This window comes from Sabethes cyaneus, chromosome 1 (genome assembly GCF_943734655.1).
Source record: "Sabethes cyaneus chromosome 1, idSabCyanKW18_F2, whole genome shotgun sequence".
Lineage (NCBI taxonomy): Eukaryota > Metazoa > Arthropoda > Insecta > Diptera > Culicidae > Sabethes > Sabethes cyaneus.
Window position 1 is genome coordinate 22,105,751 of NC_071353.1, and position 19,060 is coordinate 22,124,810.

The 19,060-nt window shown below is 42.0% G+C and overlaps 1 protein-coding gene across 11 annotated transcripts in view; it reads left to right on the plus strand.

The window, feature by feature from the left end:
* LOC128732679 (peripheral plasma membrane protein CASK) overlaps nucleotides 1-19,060 on the plus strand; it is a 780,557-nt gene that overhangs the window by 190,187 nt on the left and 571,310 nt on the right. For all 11 annotated transcript variants that reach the window (XM_053825969.1, XM_053825977.1, XM_053825978.1 and 8 more), the window contains 5 exons: nucleotides 5,720-5,895; nucleotides 15,904-16,026; nucleotides 16,113-16,260; nucleotides 17,688-17,866; nucleotides 18,100-18,267. In XM_053825969.1, coding sequence (XP_053681944.1) covers nucleotides 5,720-5,895; nucleotides 15,904-16,026; nucleotides 16,113-16,260; nucleotides 17,688-17,866; nucleotides 18,100-18,267 — 794 coding nt within the window. The remainder of the gene's footprint in view (nucleotides 1-5,719; nucleotides 5,896-15,903; nucleotides 16,027-16,112; nucleotides 16,261-17,687; nucleotides 17,867-18,099; nucleotides 18,268-19,060) is intronic.

The following is a 19,060-nucleotide window of genomic DNA, read 5'->3' on the forward strand; positions in this document are numbered from 1 at the left end:
ACCGTTTTTCAGCTCACTGATTGCCTTTTTAACCTCCTGCTGTGTTGGCGACTCTACAGCTTGACCATGCTTGCTGACGCATGCTGTCCCTGCTGATCTCCGCGTTTACCTCTCCATTCGACAGTGTCTGGAAATGCTCCTTCCACCTGGCTGCTACCGCCGTTTTGTCGGTAAGCAGGTTGCCAGCACTATCATTGCACAGCACAGGCATGACAAAATTCCTGCATCTCACCGTTTTATAGAAACTCCGTGTGTCGTTGTTGGCGTATTGCTCCTCTGTGCCGGCGAGCACGTGCTCCTCGTACTCGCGTTTGTTTAGACGATGGATTCATTTTTCCGCAGCTCTAATCTCTCTGTACCTCTCTCTGTTTTAACGCGTTGCCGCAGTGAGCATGCGACTCCTGGCCTGGTTCTTTTCATCTGTCTCTCTCTGGCATTCGGAATCAAACCAGCTGTTACGCTGTCTTCGCGTCGTGCTTACTCTACCACCTATCTTGAAGCTGTTTCGATGGCACCATGGTTGTTTCTCCACATTTATATCTTCTACTTCTACCTGCTGTTCTGCGATTCGTTGGTCAAGCTTCCTGGCGTACTCCACTGCTACGCCGTCTGCCGTTAACCGCTGGGTGTTGAAACGCAGCTTCCTCTCTGTACGAGCTTTCGCCATGTTCGACAGCCTTGCGCGAATCTTACTCACTACGAGATAGTGGTCAGTTTCGATATTTGGTCCCCGAAAAGACCGTACATCGATAACATCCGAAAAGTGTCGACCGTCAATCAAGACATGATCGATCTGAGAGCTAGAGTCTCCATTTGGATGCCTCCAGGTGTGTTTCCGAATATTCAAATGTGGAAAATACAGTGGTGCTACAGATGGCCATTCCTCTGGCTGCGACAAAATTTATGAGCCTCAAACCGTTATCATTGATCGACAGATGAAGGCTATGTCTTCCAAGAACTGGCTCTCAAGCCTGTCGTACAGCTCGTCCTTTCATTTCATACTTACTTTTCGCTTTTTACTGTTCATCTTTTACTTCTACTTTGACATTTGAATTTTTGCTTTTTACTTTTTATGTTTCACTTTTTACTTCTTACTTTTTAATTTTTACTTTTAATTTTTTTCTTTCTGCTGTTACATTTTACATTTTACTTATTTTTTACTTTTTATTTTTCACTTTTTGCTTTTTATTTTTCACTTTTTACTCTCCACTTTTTACATTTCAATTTTTCCGCTTTCTCTTGATTCTCTTGACTCTTCTAAATCTCATGACTTTTTCAATTCTTTTGGCTCTCTTGACTCTCTTGATTCTTTAGACTCTTTTGATTCTCTAGAATCACTTGACTTTCTTGACTCCTTTGATGTCAGCTGCATCTGTGACTCGAGCAGCACGTTCGTCACAACCCGCTTTGAATAGCTATCAGATAGAATTCAACTTCTTTAAAACCGACTTTACTGGGCTCCAGAATACTCTGTCTACAATTGACTGGGAAAGTTTACTGAACCAAGCAACTGATGTCGATGGTAGAGTAGAATTATTTTCGTCGACGGTGAAACAGCAGTTTAATAACTTTGTGCCTTCGCCACGTCCTTAATATATAAATATATGGTACTACCACCTGCCTTAGCAGAACATCCGTTCATAGCAATGAGCCTATCATGTCAAAAAGACTTGAAGATATTCAACGATTGGTCATGTTTCCCACCTCTTGTATGAAGGGCCAAAAAGGAATTGGTCGATAAGCAACATCACTTACACGTGCCACGGATTTGGAGAATCTCCTTCCAAGGGCTAAGTCGCCTGAGTCAATCGTTGAATAAACCGTCTTAATGCAGAATGACTCCAGCAGGTGGGGAGAAGAGCCCGCTCATTATCCACGATGTGTTGTTAATCGGGCCAAGATTAACCCTAGAAAGTTGACTGTTTCACTCTTCCTAGGCCCACCGCTTCAAATAAGTGCTCTGATGGTCCCTCCCTCTTCCCCATTCTAGTTTATTTAGGAAATGTGGTATATATGAACAAAAATAGAACAATCTTACCAGCAGTCCTTCGAATGGAATAGAGTTGCGTCCTTTTAGTTTCCATAAGTGCTTCTAATAATTAGTTTAATTTTTTTTCTGGTATCCAGTATCCATGTGCAGTATTAACACTCGTATTGACCAAAGTTTTTGTGCCTTCGTCACGTCCTCGGCCAAAACCTTCATGGTCTAACCGACGGCTTCGAAAGTTGAAGCGGTTAAGGACAGCTGCGCTCCGAAATTATACCAAAGCTACGAAATCCGACGACAAAACTTCTTAGAATTATAGAATCTACTACCGTGTTCTGTACTCTAGGTATGTGTTACGCACGCAGTCAGAACTCAGTCATAATCCGAAACGGTTTTGGTCATTCGTAAACAATAAGCTCGAGTACATCTGATGGAATCTGTACCTTGTTTGCGAAACACTTGTCGAGCGTGTTTAATTCGACTTCAGCTAGTTGGACACAAATAGAAGAGGCCCTTCGTGACGTCCCGGTATTAATTTTTCCAACGAAGATATACTTGAGGCTATGCAAAAGTTAAAACCCTCTACATCAAATGGCCCAGACGGCATTCCAGCTGTTATTCTTAAAAGATGCGCGACTGCGCTATGTGTCCCGCTAAGAATTATATTTAACCAATCGTTGTCGCAAGCAAAATTCCCTGAGTGTTGGAAAAAATCGCTCATGTTTCCTGTGTTCAAAAAAGGGGACAAACACGATATAGTTAATTATCGCGGAATTACTTCTCTCTCTGCTGGATCAAAATTATTTGAAATACTGGTTGGGAAAGTACTACGTGAGTTCAAGTCATACATCTCCTTGGATTATTATGGCTTCTTTCCTGGCAGATTCATAACTACAAATTTACTGCAGTTCACATCGCATTGCATTAAAAGCATGGAAAATAGCGTGCAAGTAGACACTATTTACACCGACTTGAAAGCTGCGTTCGATCGTGTCGATCACTCCATCTAAGTAGCTAAAATTGAACGTCTCGGAGCTTCAACACTCTTTACTGGGTGGCTGCAGTCTCATCTCGTTAACCGCTCTCTGTTAAATTAGGCCACATCAAGTCAGACAGTTTTATTATCCTGTCTGGTGTTCCGCAAGGGAGTAACCTGGGACCGCTTCTGTTCTCTCTATTTTTCAATGACGTGTGCTTTATCATCCCGCCTGGTTGTAAACTCATTTACGCTGACGATCTTAAATTATTTCTTGTCGTCCGGACTATGACGGACTGCATTGAACTGCAACGATTCTTGGATTCTTCCTCTGATTGGTGCTTGCGAAACTTACTGACTATTAGTGTGTCAAAATGTTCCGTAATTTTTTTCACACGTAAGAAAACTCCAATATTGTTTAACTATACAGTATCTGGAAAAAATGCTTGAAAGAGTCACAGTAATTAAGGACCTTGGTGTATTACTAGACTCCCAACTTTCCTTTAAACATCACTATTCTCATATCATAGCACGTGCTAATAGAAACCTTGGCTTTATTATGAGGATTGCCAGAGAGTTTACCGACCCGTTTTGCCTGCGGTCATTGTACTTCTCACTTGTCCGCTCCATTCTGGAGTCATCGGCCATAATATGGAGTTCCTATACCGAAATTTGGAGCAACCGGATTGAAGCAGTACAGGCCAGATTCCTACGTTTCGTTCTTAGGTTTTTACCGTGGCCAAACCCCAATCATTTGCCGCCTTATGCTGACCGTTGTCGACTGCTCCGAATCGACACACTGGCAAAGAGGCGAAATATTTTTCAAGCAATTTTCGTGGGAAAGCTATTAACCGGAGAAATTGATGCTCCCAATATACTATCCGAAATCGATTTGAATGTGCCCTCCAGAAACCTAGGATCCCGTGATTTCCTGCGCCTTTCATTCCACTGCACAGATTATGGCCAAAACGAACCCCTTAGTGCGATGTGTGTCGTCTTTGATAACGTGTTCGAATTGTTTGACTTTGATTTATCTATTGATAGTTTTAAAAATAGACTAAGGCAAATAATGTAATATGCTATGTTAGAAATGTGTCAATGTTAAGCTAAGTTGTGTAATTTTATGTAGTATGTACGTCAGATTTGTAACAGTGTCAAAACATGGGGGGGTTTTAAGCGGGGTTTTTACGCGCACTTGAGGGTTGAGTGGTTCCCCCACTCCCAAGTTTCATTAAGACCCACAGAGCTCAGATGAACAAATACAAATAAATAAACAAATAAACAAACAATCATGTGGAAGATTTGTGACTTCACTAACTTGATTGATTCTTGTTTTCAACTTTTGCGTTTAATTTTTGCTTTTTATACTTACTTATGACTCTTGATTTTGTCATTTAACTTTTGGCTTTTGCCTTTTGATTTCTTCTTCTTCTTCGGGTTTTTGCATTTTTGTGTTAATGGAGTTGGTCTTTAGGCTCGCCATTTGATGATTTTTCTTTCGGTAAAACAATGTGGTTTTTATTTTAACCCTCTCTGTCCCATAGGGCTCAAAAACACCCCTGGGACAGAGAGGGTTAACTTATGACGTTAATTTTTGTAGTTAAGAAATAGATTTTATGCTTTCAGCTTTCTCTCAATACAACTGCGGCAAACGGAAACTGTGTCTTTCAGTCAAAATGTGAAAATTACTGCAGTAATTTTTGGAGTATGATTGAAGTTCATTTTTGACAGATTATCTGTAACTTTACCGTCCCATTTTTTTTTTGAACATTGTCTCTTCAAATAACCATTATTCATCCAGTTTAATCTGGGTTTATAATGCACACGAACGCCATTTGACTAACAGGTGTTGTTACATTGTCGCCATTTTCCAACAAATTGAGGGCCCATACTTAACATCGCCTCGAAGCTTTCAACCGTGACTGTAAGACGACAAGCATGTTAAGGCATCTACTAGGCGACGACTGACCAGCAGGGCACCCTCGAAATTTTTTCGGACAATGCCATTCCCATCGCACCCTGTGTCAATAGTCTGAGCAATCAAATTTGCATACTTTCTTTGACCGACCGAGATGGAATATTCATCCGTCCCTCATTATACTTGGCCGTCCATCGTAATGAGGGACGCCTACTCATCTTACTGGCTGGTGTCCTCATACACTTGAAAAGTTTCATAATTGAAAAGAAGAACACACTGGCTGAGGCTGAGAAACAGCATCCTCTCGGCGTTGTGCGTTGTTTGGATGGGATTCTTTCGAAATGAATAAAAATGTTGTACGTGTCTTTGGATATAACAGCTGGACCGGACCTAAGAAGATTAGTATCACACACAAAGTGGGTCTGAGCCGACCCACTCAAGCATAGCTAGTATAATTATTTTGTTGCCATCCTAATGCTTAATCGATCCGGCTCGTATGGGCGCTTTGTCGTGAAAAGGGAGGGCTACAATCATTCGGAAATAACGTTCTCTGGTTCAATACGTGACTTGTACTAGATTGCGAAAAGGATTCCGCATAGACAATATCTTACAACTATAATCCTTTTGTGAATGTTTTTTGTTGTGCTCAAAGTAGACTCGATAAATACGTTTCACTGCCGACCGGTGGTATTGATCCGCTCTAGCAAAGCAAAACTGACCTGTCCGTATGATAAGAGCCGAAACGAACGGCCAGAGGCCGAGCGATACAATCCGGAATCGAATCCTGCTTTGACATGTGTTTCCATTTTTTCTTCTTTCTTTATCTGTTTTCTGACAGGTCGAGTTGGCTGTCCACACTACATCGCGCCGGAGGTGGTGACGAGACGGATGTATGGCAAGGCTTGCGACGTTTGGGGTGCCGGCGTGATGCTGCATGTCCTGCTGTCGGGCCGGCTGCCCTTCCAAGGTTCCGGCAAGCGGCTGCAAGAGGCGATCGCACGCGGTCGCGTTATGGTGAGTATCTTGGCTTGAATTGATGAGGTGGCTGGTGGCAGAGCCCACCTGGAGAGAGGATTAGTGATTTATCGTGTTTTTACGCTGGCTGAGACAGACACGTCACTTCCAATACGTGGCAGGTGAGCTCTGGGTTCGTCGCCATTGCCAGCCTCGTAAATGCTTCTTCATGGAGGAAGAAGTAATCGTCTAGAATGGGTGTTATTCAATGAGCTTAGCTCGGGTTTGTGAATGGATAGAATTGACGTGGGAATTTTTTTATGGGAAAACGAGTACTGAATTTTATGGCTGTGAGATCATGTTTCATCAAAGTTATGAAGTAGGTACATTAAAATATTAAAACAATATGCCACCATGTTGAGCGTTGGGTTATAACGATATTGTCCGTTTGCTGCCCGATATTCTCCAATTTCAATAGAACTTTGTCCGTTAGTTAGTGTAGCGTTTTGAACTTCAATATAATAAAAAAAATAATGTGGAAGAATATTATTAGACATAACGGAACAATGTTGCTACGTGTGCCTCACGTATTTTGGAATACTTCTGCAAGATATTTGACTTCACATTTATAACTTTCAAGAAGTTTTGTTGTGGACTTTCTTTTGGAGAACTATCAAATATGATTTTTTGTCGCTTTGTTGTTGTATTAACTATTTTAAATGAAGCCCAGTGCTTAGAAATATGCATGTTCGTGTTGTTCTATATTCTATATTCATTCGTTCATTCGACAAGCGTGAATGAAATCAAATGGGAATCATTCATTCATTCATTTTGAACTGCCGACGACGGTAAACGAAATTACAATAAACGTAACATTGCTCCAAAGTTTTAATAAATTTCCTTCAGCCAGGTTTTGGTTGATTTCTAAAGGCAGGTAGCTTAAATAACTCAAGTCAAGCTCGAGTTAGTTGAGCAATCATTCAGCACTGCAGTTCATGAATCAATTGCTTTGAAGGGTAGAAAACTGAGAAAAACAGACACTGTCACAGTCGGACACTGTCGGACATTAGAATAATTGTTTACCACAATTTTTTTAATAGACGAAGAAAATGGTTGAAGAAAGTAACGAAACACAGTTGTTTTACAGGGTGAGGATTCAGGGGTATTACTACCTGTCACTGTTTTTGGACGTGTTTAATTAAAAATTGATTAATCATAAATGTGTCTGCCTATTTTTCGCTTAGAGTGTATTCAAATGTCAACACAGTTTGCAAGTTTGTTTTGAATTTTCATTCGTTTTAAAGTTGTGATCATCATGAGCGCAAAAACGGAACTTGTGATAAGTTTGGTTTTTTAAAATTTTCCACTGTGATATTTTAATAAAGCTGAAGTCCCTTGAAATAAACGAAATATTCATTTTTTGTACCATCAAGTAATACCAAGGAAACCGCTTCTTGGAAAATACACCTCAAATCTGACCGTAAACGCACTGTAAGGACACTGGAAGCCATCAAAGGTGTAAGAGTGCGAATTCGACGGAATCCAGATCAGTCTGGAAGTAGGATGGGTAAGGAACTGGGAATTTCACTGTCAACGATGAAGAATATTTAGAATATTTTGCAAGTTGATCTTTGATTGATTCCATATAAAAACAATGGGCGCACTATTTGACTGAAAAGCAGAAGGTTGCAAGAGTCGAAAGTTGTCGGTAGCTGCTCAAGTAGCACGGTGATTGTGAAATTCTGTTTTCGGACGAAAAAAATGTTCCTGCTACAGGATCACCACAATCAACAAACCGATCGGATATATGCAGCACATCTTTCTGATACTCCTCTTGACAAACTGACGGTTCAAAGGTTCCAGGTTGATGGTAAGGGAATGTTTCTGCCAAAATTTGAAGTTTCCACTGTTGCTCATTGAACTTGGTGTTAACATCAACACTAAATATAATCTTAAGACAATAGTTTTAAGTTTTTTGTGAGCGAATAAACTAAACTAAACTAAAAAAAATTGCATCGATAATGTTTTGAAGTGCTATTTTCTTCTAATCGTCAAAAACACTACAAGAATGCGCCATACTGCTTCCAACAAGATTCTACACCGTCTCACCATGTGAAAGCTACACAGGCTTGGCATGAGGACAATTTTCCGGATTTTATTTCTTCGAAAGAGTGGCCCGTCTCTTCGCCTGATTTGAATTCCTTCGACTTCGATGCATGGGGTTACATGCTAGGCAAACTAGGGAGCACCAAAGGATTGACTGTGGATAGTTTCTAGCAACGTTTGGTGAAGATTTGGGATGAAATGCCTCAGGATATCGTGTGTACCAGCTGTAACGCTTTTCAACAACGATTAATTAAAGCAACTGATATTTCTTAAGGCAAATGTTACGGACACGAAAATCCCTCAAAATATATTTGTATGCTTTTTTTAAACCATTAGACACTATTAGAAAGAATATTTTTAGAAAAACTAGTTAATAAACTTCTTAAACAGGTTTGGATTTCTTTTTTTAATAGCTATATATACTGTTTTTTTTTTAACTTGAAAATGGGGTTACTTGGCTCGGAACTGTAAAAATTATAGAAACTGAAGTTTTGGTTTTTTATGGGCTGGTATTGTTGACTCGAATTAAAGCCGACTCACGATTCGGTAATCTCGCTGTCTAGTTCGAATAATGTCGACTACATTTCGAATAATGTCCCTTTCATCTGTTGAAGACAGAAAAACTGAATGAGTTATGTTGGCATTTTGGCTTTCATAATGGCGCCATGCTGCGATTTTTTACGTCTGACAGTCAAAACTGACTTCTAACTTTTCAATAAAGTGCATATTTTAAAGGTTCCTCTAGAAAATCATTAAAAATAGATTGAATAACTATCGCTCTTTAGTTTCGAAATGGCATGAAGTAACTATAAGCCATTCGCTTTCATCGCTACGAAGCTTTTTACCACTGAATCTCATGTTTTAGTCAAGCAAGGGCATTACAAATCGATTTATATAAGAGGCTTATGTCTGTACCGAAAACCAGGTCTCTGACAGGACGTCATAAGAGGCTAATCGGTAACTAAAATCAGGTCCCTGACAGTTCGTCATGCTTTCGTAGTAATGGGTTGTATTCTCAGTCATCTCACTGGTCGACTGTTGGACTGCTCGATTGCTCAATTGGTTGACCAGACTGGTCGACTGGACTGGTCGACTAGACTGCACGGTTTGATTGCTCGACTGGACTGCTTAACTGAACTGCTCGACTGAACTGTTAGATTCGAGTGCTCGATTCAACTGCTTGATTGGACAGATCTACTTAACTACTCGATTCGACTGCTTGACACATTTGCTTGACTTACTACTCGACCCGACTGCTCGACTTAACTACACAATTGAACTGCTCGACTGGACTGTTAGATTTGACTGCTGGACTGGATCTGCTCGACTCAACTGGTCGATTCGACGCTCGACTCAATTGCTCGATTCAACTAGTAGATTCTAATGCTCGACTGGACTACTCGACTCAATTGCTCAACCCGTTTGCTCGATTCAACTGCTCGACTAGACTACTCGATTGGATTGCTCGACTCAACTGACAGCTTGATTCAACAGCTCGAGTAGACTGCTCGACTTAGCAACTCAACTGCTTGACTTAACTGCTCGACTGGACTACTCGATTGGACTACTCGACTGATCTGCTCGACTGGTCTACTCGACTGAACTGCTCGATTCAACTGTTCGACTTAACTGCTCGATTGAACCACTTGACCCAACTGCTCGACTAAATCATTCGATTCGACTGCTCGACTCAAATGCTTGACTAGACTACTCGATTCAACTGTCCGACTGGACTACTCGACTTAACTGCTCGATTAAACTGCTCGACTGGACTGTTCGATTTAATTGCTCGACTTGACTGCTCGACTCGACTACTCAACTCAACTGCTCGACCGGAACAGCCTGATTTAACTGCTCGAGTTGACTGCTCAATTTGACTGAACGACTTGACTGTTTGACTCGACTGCTTGACTCGATTGCTTGATTCGACTGCTCGACTCGTCTGCTCAACTCGATTGCTTGTCGCGATGTCATATGGTCGGTGTTAAATCAGACCGCACCAAGTCGCAAAATTTAAAAAAATGAGGTAATGATAGCAAACGATCAAGAATTTTCTAAGCAACATTTTACTCTAATCAGACTACATAAATGTTGCAAACAGCTAGAGTTAGAAGATGATTTCGAATGCAGCAAACTTTGAATGCGTTTTTCTCGAAGTCAGCCGAAGTCGAGTCGAATTATGCCACTCGGTTCTGTCCACACCACATGAACCGGTTTGCGGCAAACAACAGCCGGTTCAGAGCCACTCACACAAAAGAGCCATATTGCCCGCGTATAGAATCAGCACAGTGGAGATAATGTTTTTATTCAGTGGAGATAATGTTTATATTCAGTTTTTATTCTATATTATGCAACATAAACACTCCAAGAACTAATATAAATAATAAACATCTTTGCAAACACTGGCCAATGGAATGTATCCGCAGTTTTCTGAATTCTGAACAGACATTTATATTTTCCGGATCGTAAAATTCGGGCTCAACTAGTATTTTATAAAGTTTTTGTATTTTCGATGTTGTGCAACTACATACTAGCGTTTTTCTTGTATTTTTTTTAAGTCTAATCGAGAAAACGAAATATATTTTTACTTTTCATATGTACGTTATTATTTTCCATCCAAAAAGTAAGATATAAAATCTAAAGCAATTTTTGTAAATTGTTTTTTACGTAGGACTGCGTCTTACGTGCGTGCAGGGTGTCATTCCATAATTTAGTTACCGTCACGAAAATATGAAAGATTTTGAACGATAATAACTCTGCCAATTATAAATAGATTTTGTTGGTTTGAACATCGATCGATTGATAGTAGACGCAGAAATTATGGTTTTTTATAATAATTTTCTTCATCAAACACTAGATAGTGTAAATTAACGAAAAGTTTCATGGTCAAATGTCCCAATATACTTTCTTCGTGAATGCCTTGCTTCATAGACAGGGATACAGACAGTTAAATGCATCATTTGTTTGCTGTGATTTTGATATCTCCTTTTAGAAAACAAATGACAGAGTCTCCTCGTCCCAATCGGTCGAAGATTTTTACTTTCAACGATTGAGCATATTCCAACCTCGAGTTTTTGACTTGACCTTCAGTAAGGTCAGGCATATTATTGATTTTTTCATAACGGTAGTTTGTTACAATCGACGGAGGGAACGGTAGAAGAAAGTAATGCAACAAAGTGTTGATAGTATCGAAACAGGACGGGACAAAGCGTGAAGGCGAAAGAGTGGAAGATTATGCAAGGGAGGGTCATTAAAATTATCTAAGTATTGCCACTAAAGAGAACCTGGTCAAATACCGACGAGCTAGGAACCAGTTAACCACGATCCTGAGGAGGAAAAAGCACCAAAAGGAGGACAGATCGTGAAGAATTAGAACAACTAATCCGAGCTAATGACACGCGCAAGTTTTATTAGAAGGTGAACCAAACTCGGAAGGGCTACACACCGAAACCTGACATGTGTAGGGACGAGGGAGGGAATCTAATCACAAACGAGCGCGAGGTGGTCGACAGATGTAAGCAGTTCTTCGATGAATACCTCAATGGCGAAGTCGCAAAAGGAGGCGGAACGGAAAATAACTTAGGAACGCCCATGGAAGATAGTAATGTCCTAGCACCTGATCTCTAAAAAGTCAAACGAGAAATCGGGCTGCTGAAAACAAATAAAGCCGCTGGGAAGGACCACCTACCGGCAGAGCTTTATAAACATGGCGGAGAAACGCTAGCAAAGGCTCTATACTGGATTATTTCGAGGATTTTGGAGGAGGAAAAGCTACCGGAGGAATGGATGGAAAGAGTGGTTTGTCCCATCTACAAAGAGGGTGATCGGCTAGACTGCAACTATCGCGGTATTACGCTGGTAAACGCCGCCTACAAGGTACTCTCCCAGATCCTATTACGCCGGTTGTCACCGATAGCACAAGGTTTCGTAGGGAATTATCAGGCGGGTTTCATGGGGGCTCGCGCAACTACGGACGAAATTTTTACTATCTCAAGAGCAACATGTGAAAAGGGCCTATGTGCAAATGAGAGATTCTCTTCGTGTCTCCTCTCTTCCGCTTATCACGGCGTTGCAAATGGCGTTGAACGGATTAACTCTGCATGAAACGGTTGCTGGCGTTATATGCTAGCTATTGGTAACGAAAAATTTCATTGGAATGCATTCATGTCGCAGTGGTAAACGCAAGAGAGGAGACACGAAGAGAATCTCTTATTTGCACATAGGCCCTTTTCACATGTTGCTCTTGATCTGACAGATCTTGCAGAAATGTCGGGAGTACAACGTGCCCACGCATCACATCTTTATTGATTTCAAAGCAGCATACGATACAGTCGATCGATCGATATGGCAGATAATGCACGAATACGGTTTTCCGGACAAACTAACGCGACTGATCAAAGCTACATTGGATCGAGTGATGTGTTTCGTACGCATCTCTGGGACACTCTCGAGTCCCTTCGAGACGCGACGAGGGTTGAGACAAGGTGACGGTCTATCCTGCATGCTGTTCAACATCGCTCTTGAGGGGGTGACCCGGCGAGCGGGTATCGAAACGAGAGGCACGATTTTTACCAAGGGTAGCCAACTTCTAGGCTTTGTAGATGAATTCGATGTCATAGCCAGGAACTTTGCGACGGCGGAGGCAATCTACGCCAGACTGAAAGTGGAGTCAAGGAGAATTGGTCTAAAAATAAATGCGTCGAAGACCAAATAGATGACAGGAAGAGGCTCAAAGGAAACAAACGCGCGTCTCCCACGGACGGTAACCGTTGATGACGACGAACTAGAAGCGGTAGAGGAGTTCGTGTATTTGGGATCGCTAGTGACCGCGGACAACAACACTAGTAAGGAGATCCAGTGGTGCATCCAAGCGGGCCTACTTTGCCCTTCGTAAAATGCTACGATCAGGAAGCATACGCCGCCGCACGAAGCTAACAATGTACAAAACCCTTATTAGACCAGTACTTCTTTATGGACTTGAAGCCGTGACGTTGCTCACGGAGGACCTACACGCCCTTGTCGTGTTCGAACGGAAAGTGCTGCGGACGATATTTGGTGGAGTATAAAATGAAAGCGGAGAGTGGCGGCGGCGTATGAATAACGAGCTACAGGCACTGCTTGGGGAGACTCCTATCGTACATCTTGCGAAAGTTAGCAAGCTGCGGTGGGCCGGACACGTCGTAAGGATGCCGGACGACATTGCGACGAAAATAGTCCTCTTCAACAACACCACCGGCACCAGGAACAGGGGGGTCCAACGTGCACGATAGCTCGATCAGGTCGAAAGCGATTTACGACTTCTGAGACGACTAGGAAATTGGCGACGAGTGACCCAAGGCCAAATTGAATGGAGACGAGTGCTTGAAACAGCGCGAGCCACCCCGACTCTATGCTGAAGAAGAAGGGTCATTTAAAGAACGCTTAAAAGGTTGTATACCGTTCCGCTTTACGAAAGTTGGGTATCCGCGGATCGATACAAGCTATAATTGGAACCAATTATAATCAGATTCGAATGCTCGTCTCCTCTCAGACCCTGTCATGTGCGATCCATAACGAATAAAGAGTTCCCACGCATCATTTGTACGTTGTTGATTTTTAAGCCGCATATGATACCATCGACCGGAGAGAGCTATGGAAAAGCATGGACGAAAACAACTTCCTCAGAAAGCTAATCAAACTAATTCAATCCATGATGGATGGTACACAGTCTGCTGTATTAGGATTTCGGTTGGATTGACGAGTGCATTCGAATCACACAGAGGGCTTCGTCAAGGTGATGATCTTTCATGCTTGCTGTTGAACATTGCGCTACAAGGTTTTATGAACCAAGCGGATATCAACACGTGGGCCACGATCTGCGACAAGTCTAGTAAATTCGTCTGCTTTGCCGATGACATGGATATTATCGGCAGAACATCTGTGGCGGAACCGAGGTCGAGTGACGCCGTTTGATCACTATTATAACCTTAGTTCACTGATAATGGCGGACAATGACACCAACCGTGAGATTCGGAGGCGTATTATCAGTGGAAGTCGTGCTAAGTATGGGCTTCATAAGCAATTGCGATTGAGCAGACTAAGCCCCCGTACAAAGTGGGCCCTGTACAAGACGTTCATTAGAGCGGTCGTTCTCTACGGGCATGAAACATGGACAATGCAAGAGAGGGACCTGCGAGCGCTCGGAGTATTCGAAGGACGAGTACTAAGAACGATCTTAGGTGTAGTACAGAAGAACGGAGTATGGAAGCGGAGGATGAATCATGAACTCGCACAGCTCTATGGCGAACCCAGTATCTAAAAGGTGACTAAAGCTGGATGGATACGATGGGCAGGGCATGTTGCAAGAATGCCGGTCATATACCCTGCGAAGATGGTGTTTGCTTCAAATCCGGTAGGAATAAGGCGACCAGGAGAGCAGCAAACAAGATAATTAGACCAGATGAAGTAAGATCTGGCGGAGAGTACACGGTGTCCGAGGAATTGGAGAGTGGTACCCCACAGCCGAGTAAGCCAATTAAATTTATAAGTACACTATCCACGCATCCACTATAGCATCGACAAAAGTAAAGGTCTCTCAAGCTGATAGTCAAAATCTGATTCATCAGATGACACCCACTAATGGTTATTTGAGGAAGGGAAAGTCACCCGTGTATGTGTATACCTTGGTACCCCGGTCGAGCGCTACTGATTGCAATTGGATAGGATCTAGTATTTGTACTGGTCCGGTATTGGCATGGTTCAGTCGGCCAATACCAAAGCAGAGCAGGTTCTTGACAGTTAGATTGGAATCACTGACTGCATCGGGAATTTCCTTTATTTAAGTAGGAAAGTATGGGTGGTACTTCCACATGAAAAATTCATAAATTTACGCGGACATGCTCTACGCGTCTATCTTTACACGAATTTTGGAATCTACGCGATGATCGATATTTACGTGCTTTTTTACGTGAAATTTTGTATTTACGTTACGTAATTTTTTACGCGAAATTCAGGATATACGCAGTTTATTTTTACGCGGTTCTGATTTACGCGAAACGTATCTTTCCCGAAAAAAACCACTGTAGATAATATTAGTATACTGAAAGTTTTGCATCCATACATTATATTATACAGTACCTATATAGTTCAAATGTTTTCACAAGAAACTGCTCGGTGATTTCTGCGCTATTTGGCGGTATAAAGTGGAATTTCATCAAAAACGCGATAACAGCACTTACGGGTCAGGATAAAGTGGGTTCTAAAGTGTCTTTGTAGTCGCACAAAAGCATTAAACGTCTTCCGGAGGTGCACTTTTCCAAGCAGCCCATAGTTTTGTTCGAACAACAACGGTTAGAACAGAACCACTCAATTGTTTGTGTTGCGCCCATGAGGCGTGACAGCGCGTGGCAAGTTTTATTATTCGGTCAACAAATAGGTTGGTAAGTGCTGTATGAATGAAAACTTTGTTCATTTATCCACGTGTAAGGATAGGAAGCGAGAAGTTCAGCAGCGGTTTCGCTGCATATTCAACAAATGGAAGCTAACCTAATTTATTCAATGCTAACTGCAATTTGATCTACTAAATTTGTACGTGCTCTGGGTTAAACACATTTTACACAATACACAAAAGTCTTTTTTTTATTTTCAGGATTTTTAATTAATGCGGTTTTTACAAGATTTTCGAAGTTGTTTTCGCAGCGGTTTTTTCATAAGGGTAGTTTTTTCGACGATTTTTGAATTAACGCGATATTTTTACGGTGATTTTGGAAGTAACCGGCTGCTAACGTTGTTGTTACCTTTTGTGAAATCAATGTCAAAGCATCGCGGCGGATAAAAAAATAATAAAAACACCATTTCTTGTTGTTCACGGAACGTCAATCTGCTTCTGTGCTTAAATTGTTGACTTGTGTGCACCGCACCATTTCCGCTTTCATTCGCTTTTCCACCACTTTAATCCAAGCAAACCGTTTTTTTTTATTTCAGCTTGACACACCGGAATGGAAACATGTTTCCTCCACCGCTAAGGACCTGGTGTTAAAGATGCTCGCAGCGAATCCAATCAATAGGCCCACTATATCGGAAATTCTGGAACATCCCTGGATGAGGGTAGGCGTGGATTCGATTGGGAGGGGAATACGGGAGCCACATTGCTGCTCAACAGAACTAACCTGTTATTTTTCATCCTTTTGCAGGACCGTGATAAACTTCAGCGGACCCATCTGGGAGACACGGTTGAAGAGCTGAAACGTTACAATGCCCGTCGCAAGCTGAAAGGCGCGGTGCAGGCGGTTGCCGGTGGGGTCGCCCTGGATCCACTTTGCTGTGCCGATACCGACTCAAGTAAGTTTCCGCCCGGTTGGGTAAATCGTTTTTGATGTAGCGCGATCTTGAAAGCTTTCACTCTGTCTTTGTCTCTTTCTCTCTCTCGCACAAACATTCTCGGTTGCCCATTTCCACGAGTATGAACAAACTAGAAAAACACACTTACATGTACACACACACATGCAACTGTTTAGCGTGTGCGTGATGAATGAAGGTGGATGGACAACTTTCGGGAGACCTACGAGTACCTCTTATTTTTCCTTATCCGTGGCGGAAGCTGAACACCTCTCGCCATTGTTGTAAAAAGTACCTCGGAAGTTTGAAGCAAAGTCACGCTTGCCGGGTTTAATGGCGCCCTTTTACTAGCGGGGGGAAATATTGAAAGCATTATAGCAGTGTTAGGAAGAGCTTAAAAGTCGTTTTAACGTTTTTGCTTCGTTGCCGAAGGCTCTATTTTCGTCTTCTTGCTGATACGAGATTTATGTCGTAAAGGTTTTATGATCATTTGGCGCTACTTGTTGCCAAGCTGAATTGAAATTCTGTGATGTTTTTCTGGCAATGTTTGTCCGCTTTTGTTATTTATCGAAGGGAAAGAAAGCTTCATGAATTCTGGTTGATCTCCGTCGGTACACCGTCGTCGGTCGTAAGAATGCTCGGTTTGGTTCGTCAGTAAGCAACCGATGCCTTAGGCTGGCGCTCGTATCGGAAATCTTTGAGAAAATCGCTTAAATCATTTGGTCTCGTTTTTATTTCATTCATGAGATAAACTGGGAGATAATATTTAGAAGCAAAATCATGCGGAAAGAATCGATAACATTTTGTCTTCCATTCGAGAGTTATTACCGATCTACTGCTTTGGGCGTGTTGATAAATTGACGGTCGTTAACGGTAGAAGTAGAAGTCTGCTCAGGAGGGGACTTCTAAATAGCTGGTTCACTGTCGAAGATGTTATATTACCTCATGATGAAGATTGCTTGACGCTCGCTGTTAGTTTGCTAAGAGAAGCTTAAAATTGGCCTAATGCTTGTTTTAATTGATTTTCTTTCAGTTAGTTTCCATATTGTTGCTATTAGGGACGCCGAATATCATGACTGTAGCTCTTACCGAATACAGTGGGATACTATAGACGAAAAAATAAGCTTTTGTTGCAAACAGCCGAGATCCATTCGACGGTATTTTTCGCTATAGTGGACCCAGATTGATGATCATGACATTTGGCTATGTATTACATTTTCACATCGTCCCTTCAATCACATCGACAAACATTTTTCGCAACGCAACTGCCCGCTGACTGTCGCAGTTTCTACAGTTCCCTCAAGGCACAAACAATCCGCCCATGTCACCCCTCCAATTCGCTATCTATCTCTGTCGCACTCACACACCCACCGTCGTTCCCTTTCTCTGTCTGTTCGCTCCATTTCTTCCCGTTTCCTTTTTCATTACAGTGGCGATCGGGACCGCATCCGAGAGTTTGAATGAGTGGGCTGACGAAGAAGCGGGACTGGAGGCGATTCAGAAAATCCTAGACTCGCTGGACGATATCATTGCTTTGCAAGATGCACACTGCGATCCGGAAGTTTTGGCTAGTATGCTGCGCGACATCAAACTGCACGAGCTGTTACAGGTAAAACCCCTCGCACGTCATGATTCTTCCTAATGATCCACACACACACACACATGACATCGACCCATCGCCATCATCACATCATTAACACACGGATTTTTTTTGTTCAATTGATTGATTCTACTTTTCTGTCTCTGTTTTTTTACTTTTGATTTTATTCTACTTTGTTGTTCGTTGCTTCTGTTTGCTCTGGGGATTTCGACTCGGATAACCCGCATCCCGCAACCGTGCAGTTATACGATAGAGTTAGTAGTTCTGTTATTAATCCGTCACGGGCCCCGCCTGGGGATGCCATCAACCGCTGCCGGGACGTTATCGATGCTGTCAGTTCTGCTCCGGGCCACAAATATGGCCGGGAAAAGGCCGAACTCATCAACCTGCTAGGATCGTCACACATACAGGTAAGTTTTGAACCTTGGCTGTCCGATTCTCTGGCTGTTTACTTTTTTGTTTGGCTATGCTGTTAGGGCCAATTAAAAGCTACTACAGCTGTTTGTGGCTTTCGTCGGCGAAAGCTTTCCGTTTCGCCAACCGATGGCGCAGTTTCGGACCTGCGCACTTCAGTCTCTTTCCGCAATAGTTAGTGGTGAGTTTTCTAGTGGGGGTTTCTCAAAGTTATCTAGATATTTTCAAAGCATACACGAATCGAGCGTAAGTTTATCTTATGCCTGATTAGTAGTTTGAGCTTTCGTATTACGAAAGTTGTACGTGATTCGTGGCGTTGGAGAAAGCTTTTCGAGTCGCTGATTAGTTTTATTTTTGATTATTCCCCCAACCGCAGCGGTTAGGTGGAAATAGAGAAAAGTTACTTTGATTTTCCGGTTGAGTAGTCCAATGAAACTATGCAATGTACTTTTAATTGGAAATCGATTCGTTATCCTGAAGCAATTATTTTTTGCTGTTAATTTTACTCACATTTCTTTGGCTCTAATGATAAATAAATGATTTTGTAAGCAACTTCTAAAAGCTAGCGTTTTCCCTGACCCTGCGGTGCAGCAGTTTGATGAGTATTGGCCCAAAACTAAACTTTCCTGAGTTTGAACTTTTGACGTAAGATTATGTCTTACCGCAGGGTGTTTCATAATTTACTTTCTAGTTAGCGTCACGAAAATATGAAAGATTTTGAACTGTCAATTATGAATGCATTTGATGGTTTGGATACCAATTCATTCATAATAGATCAGATGTAGCAAT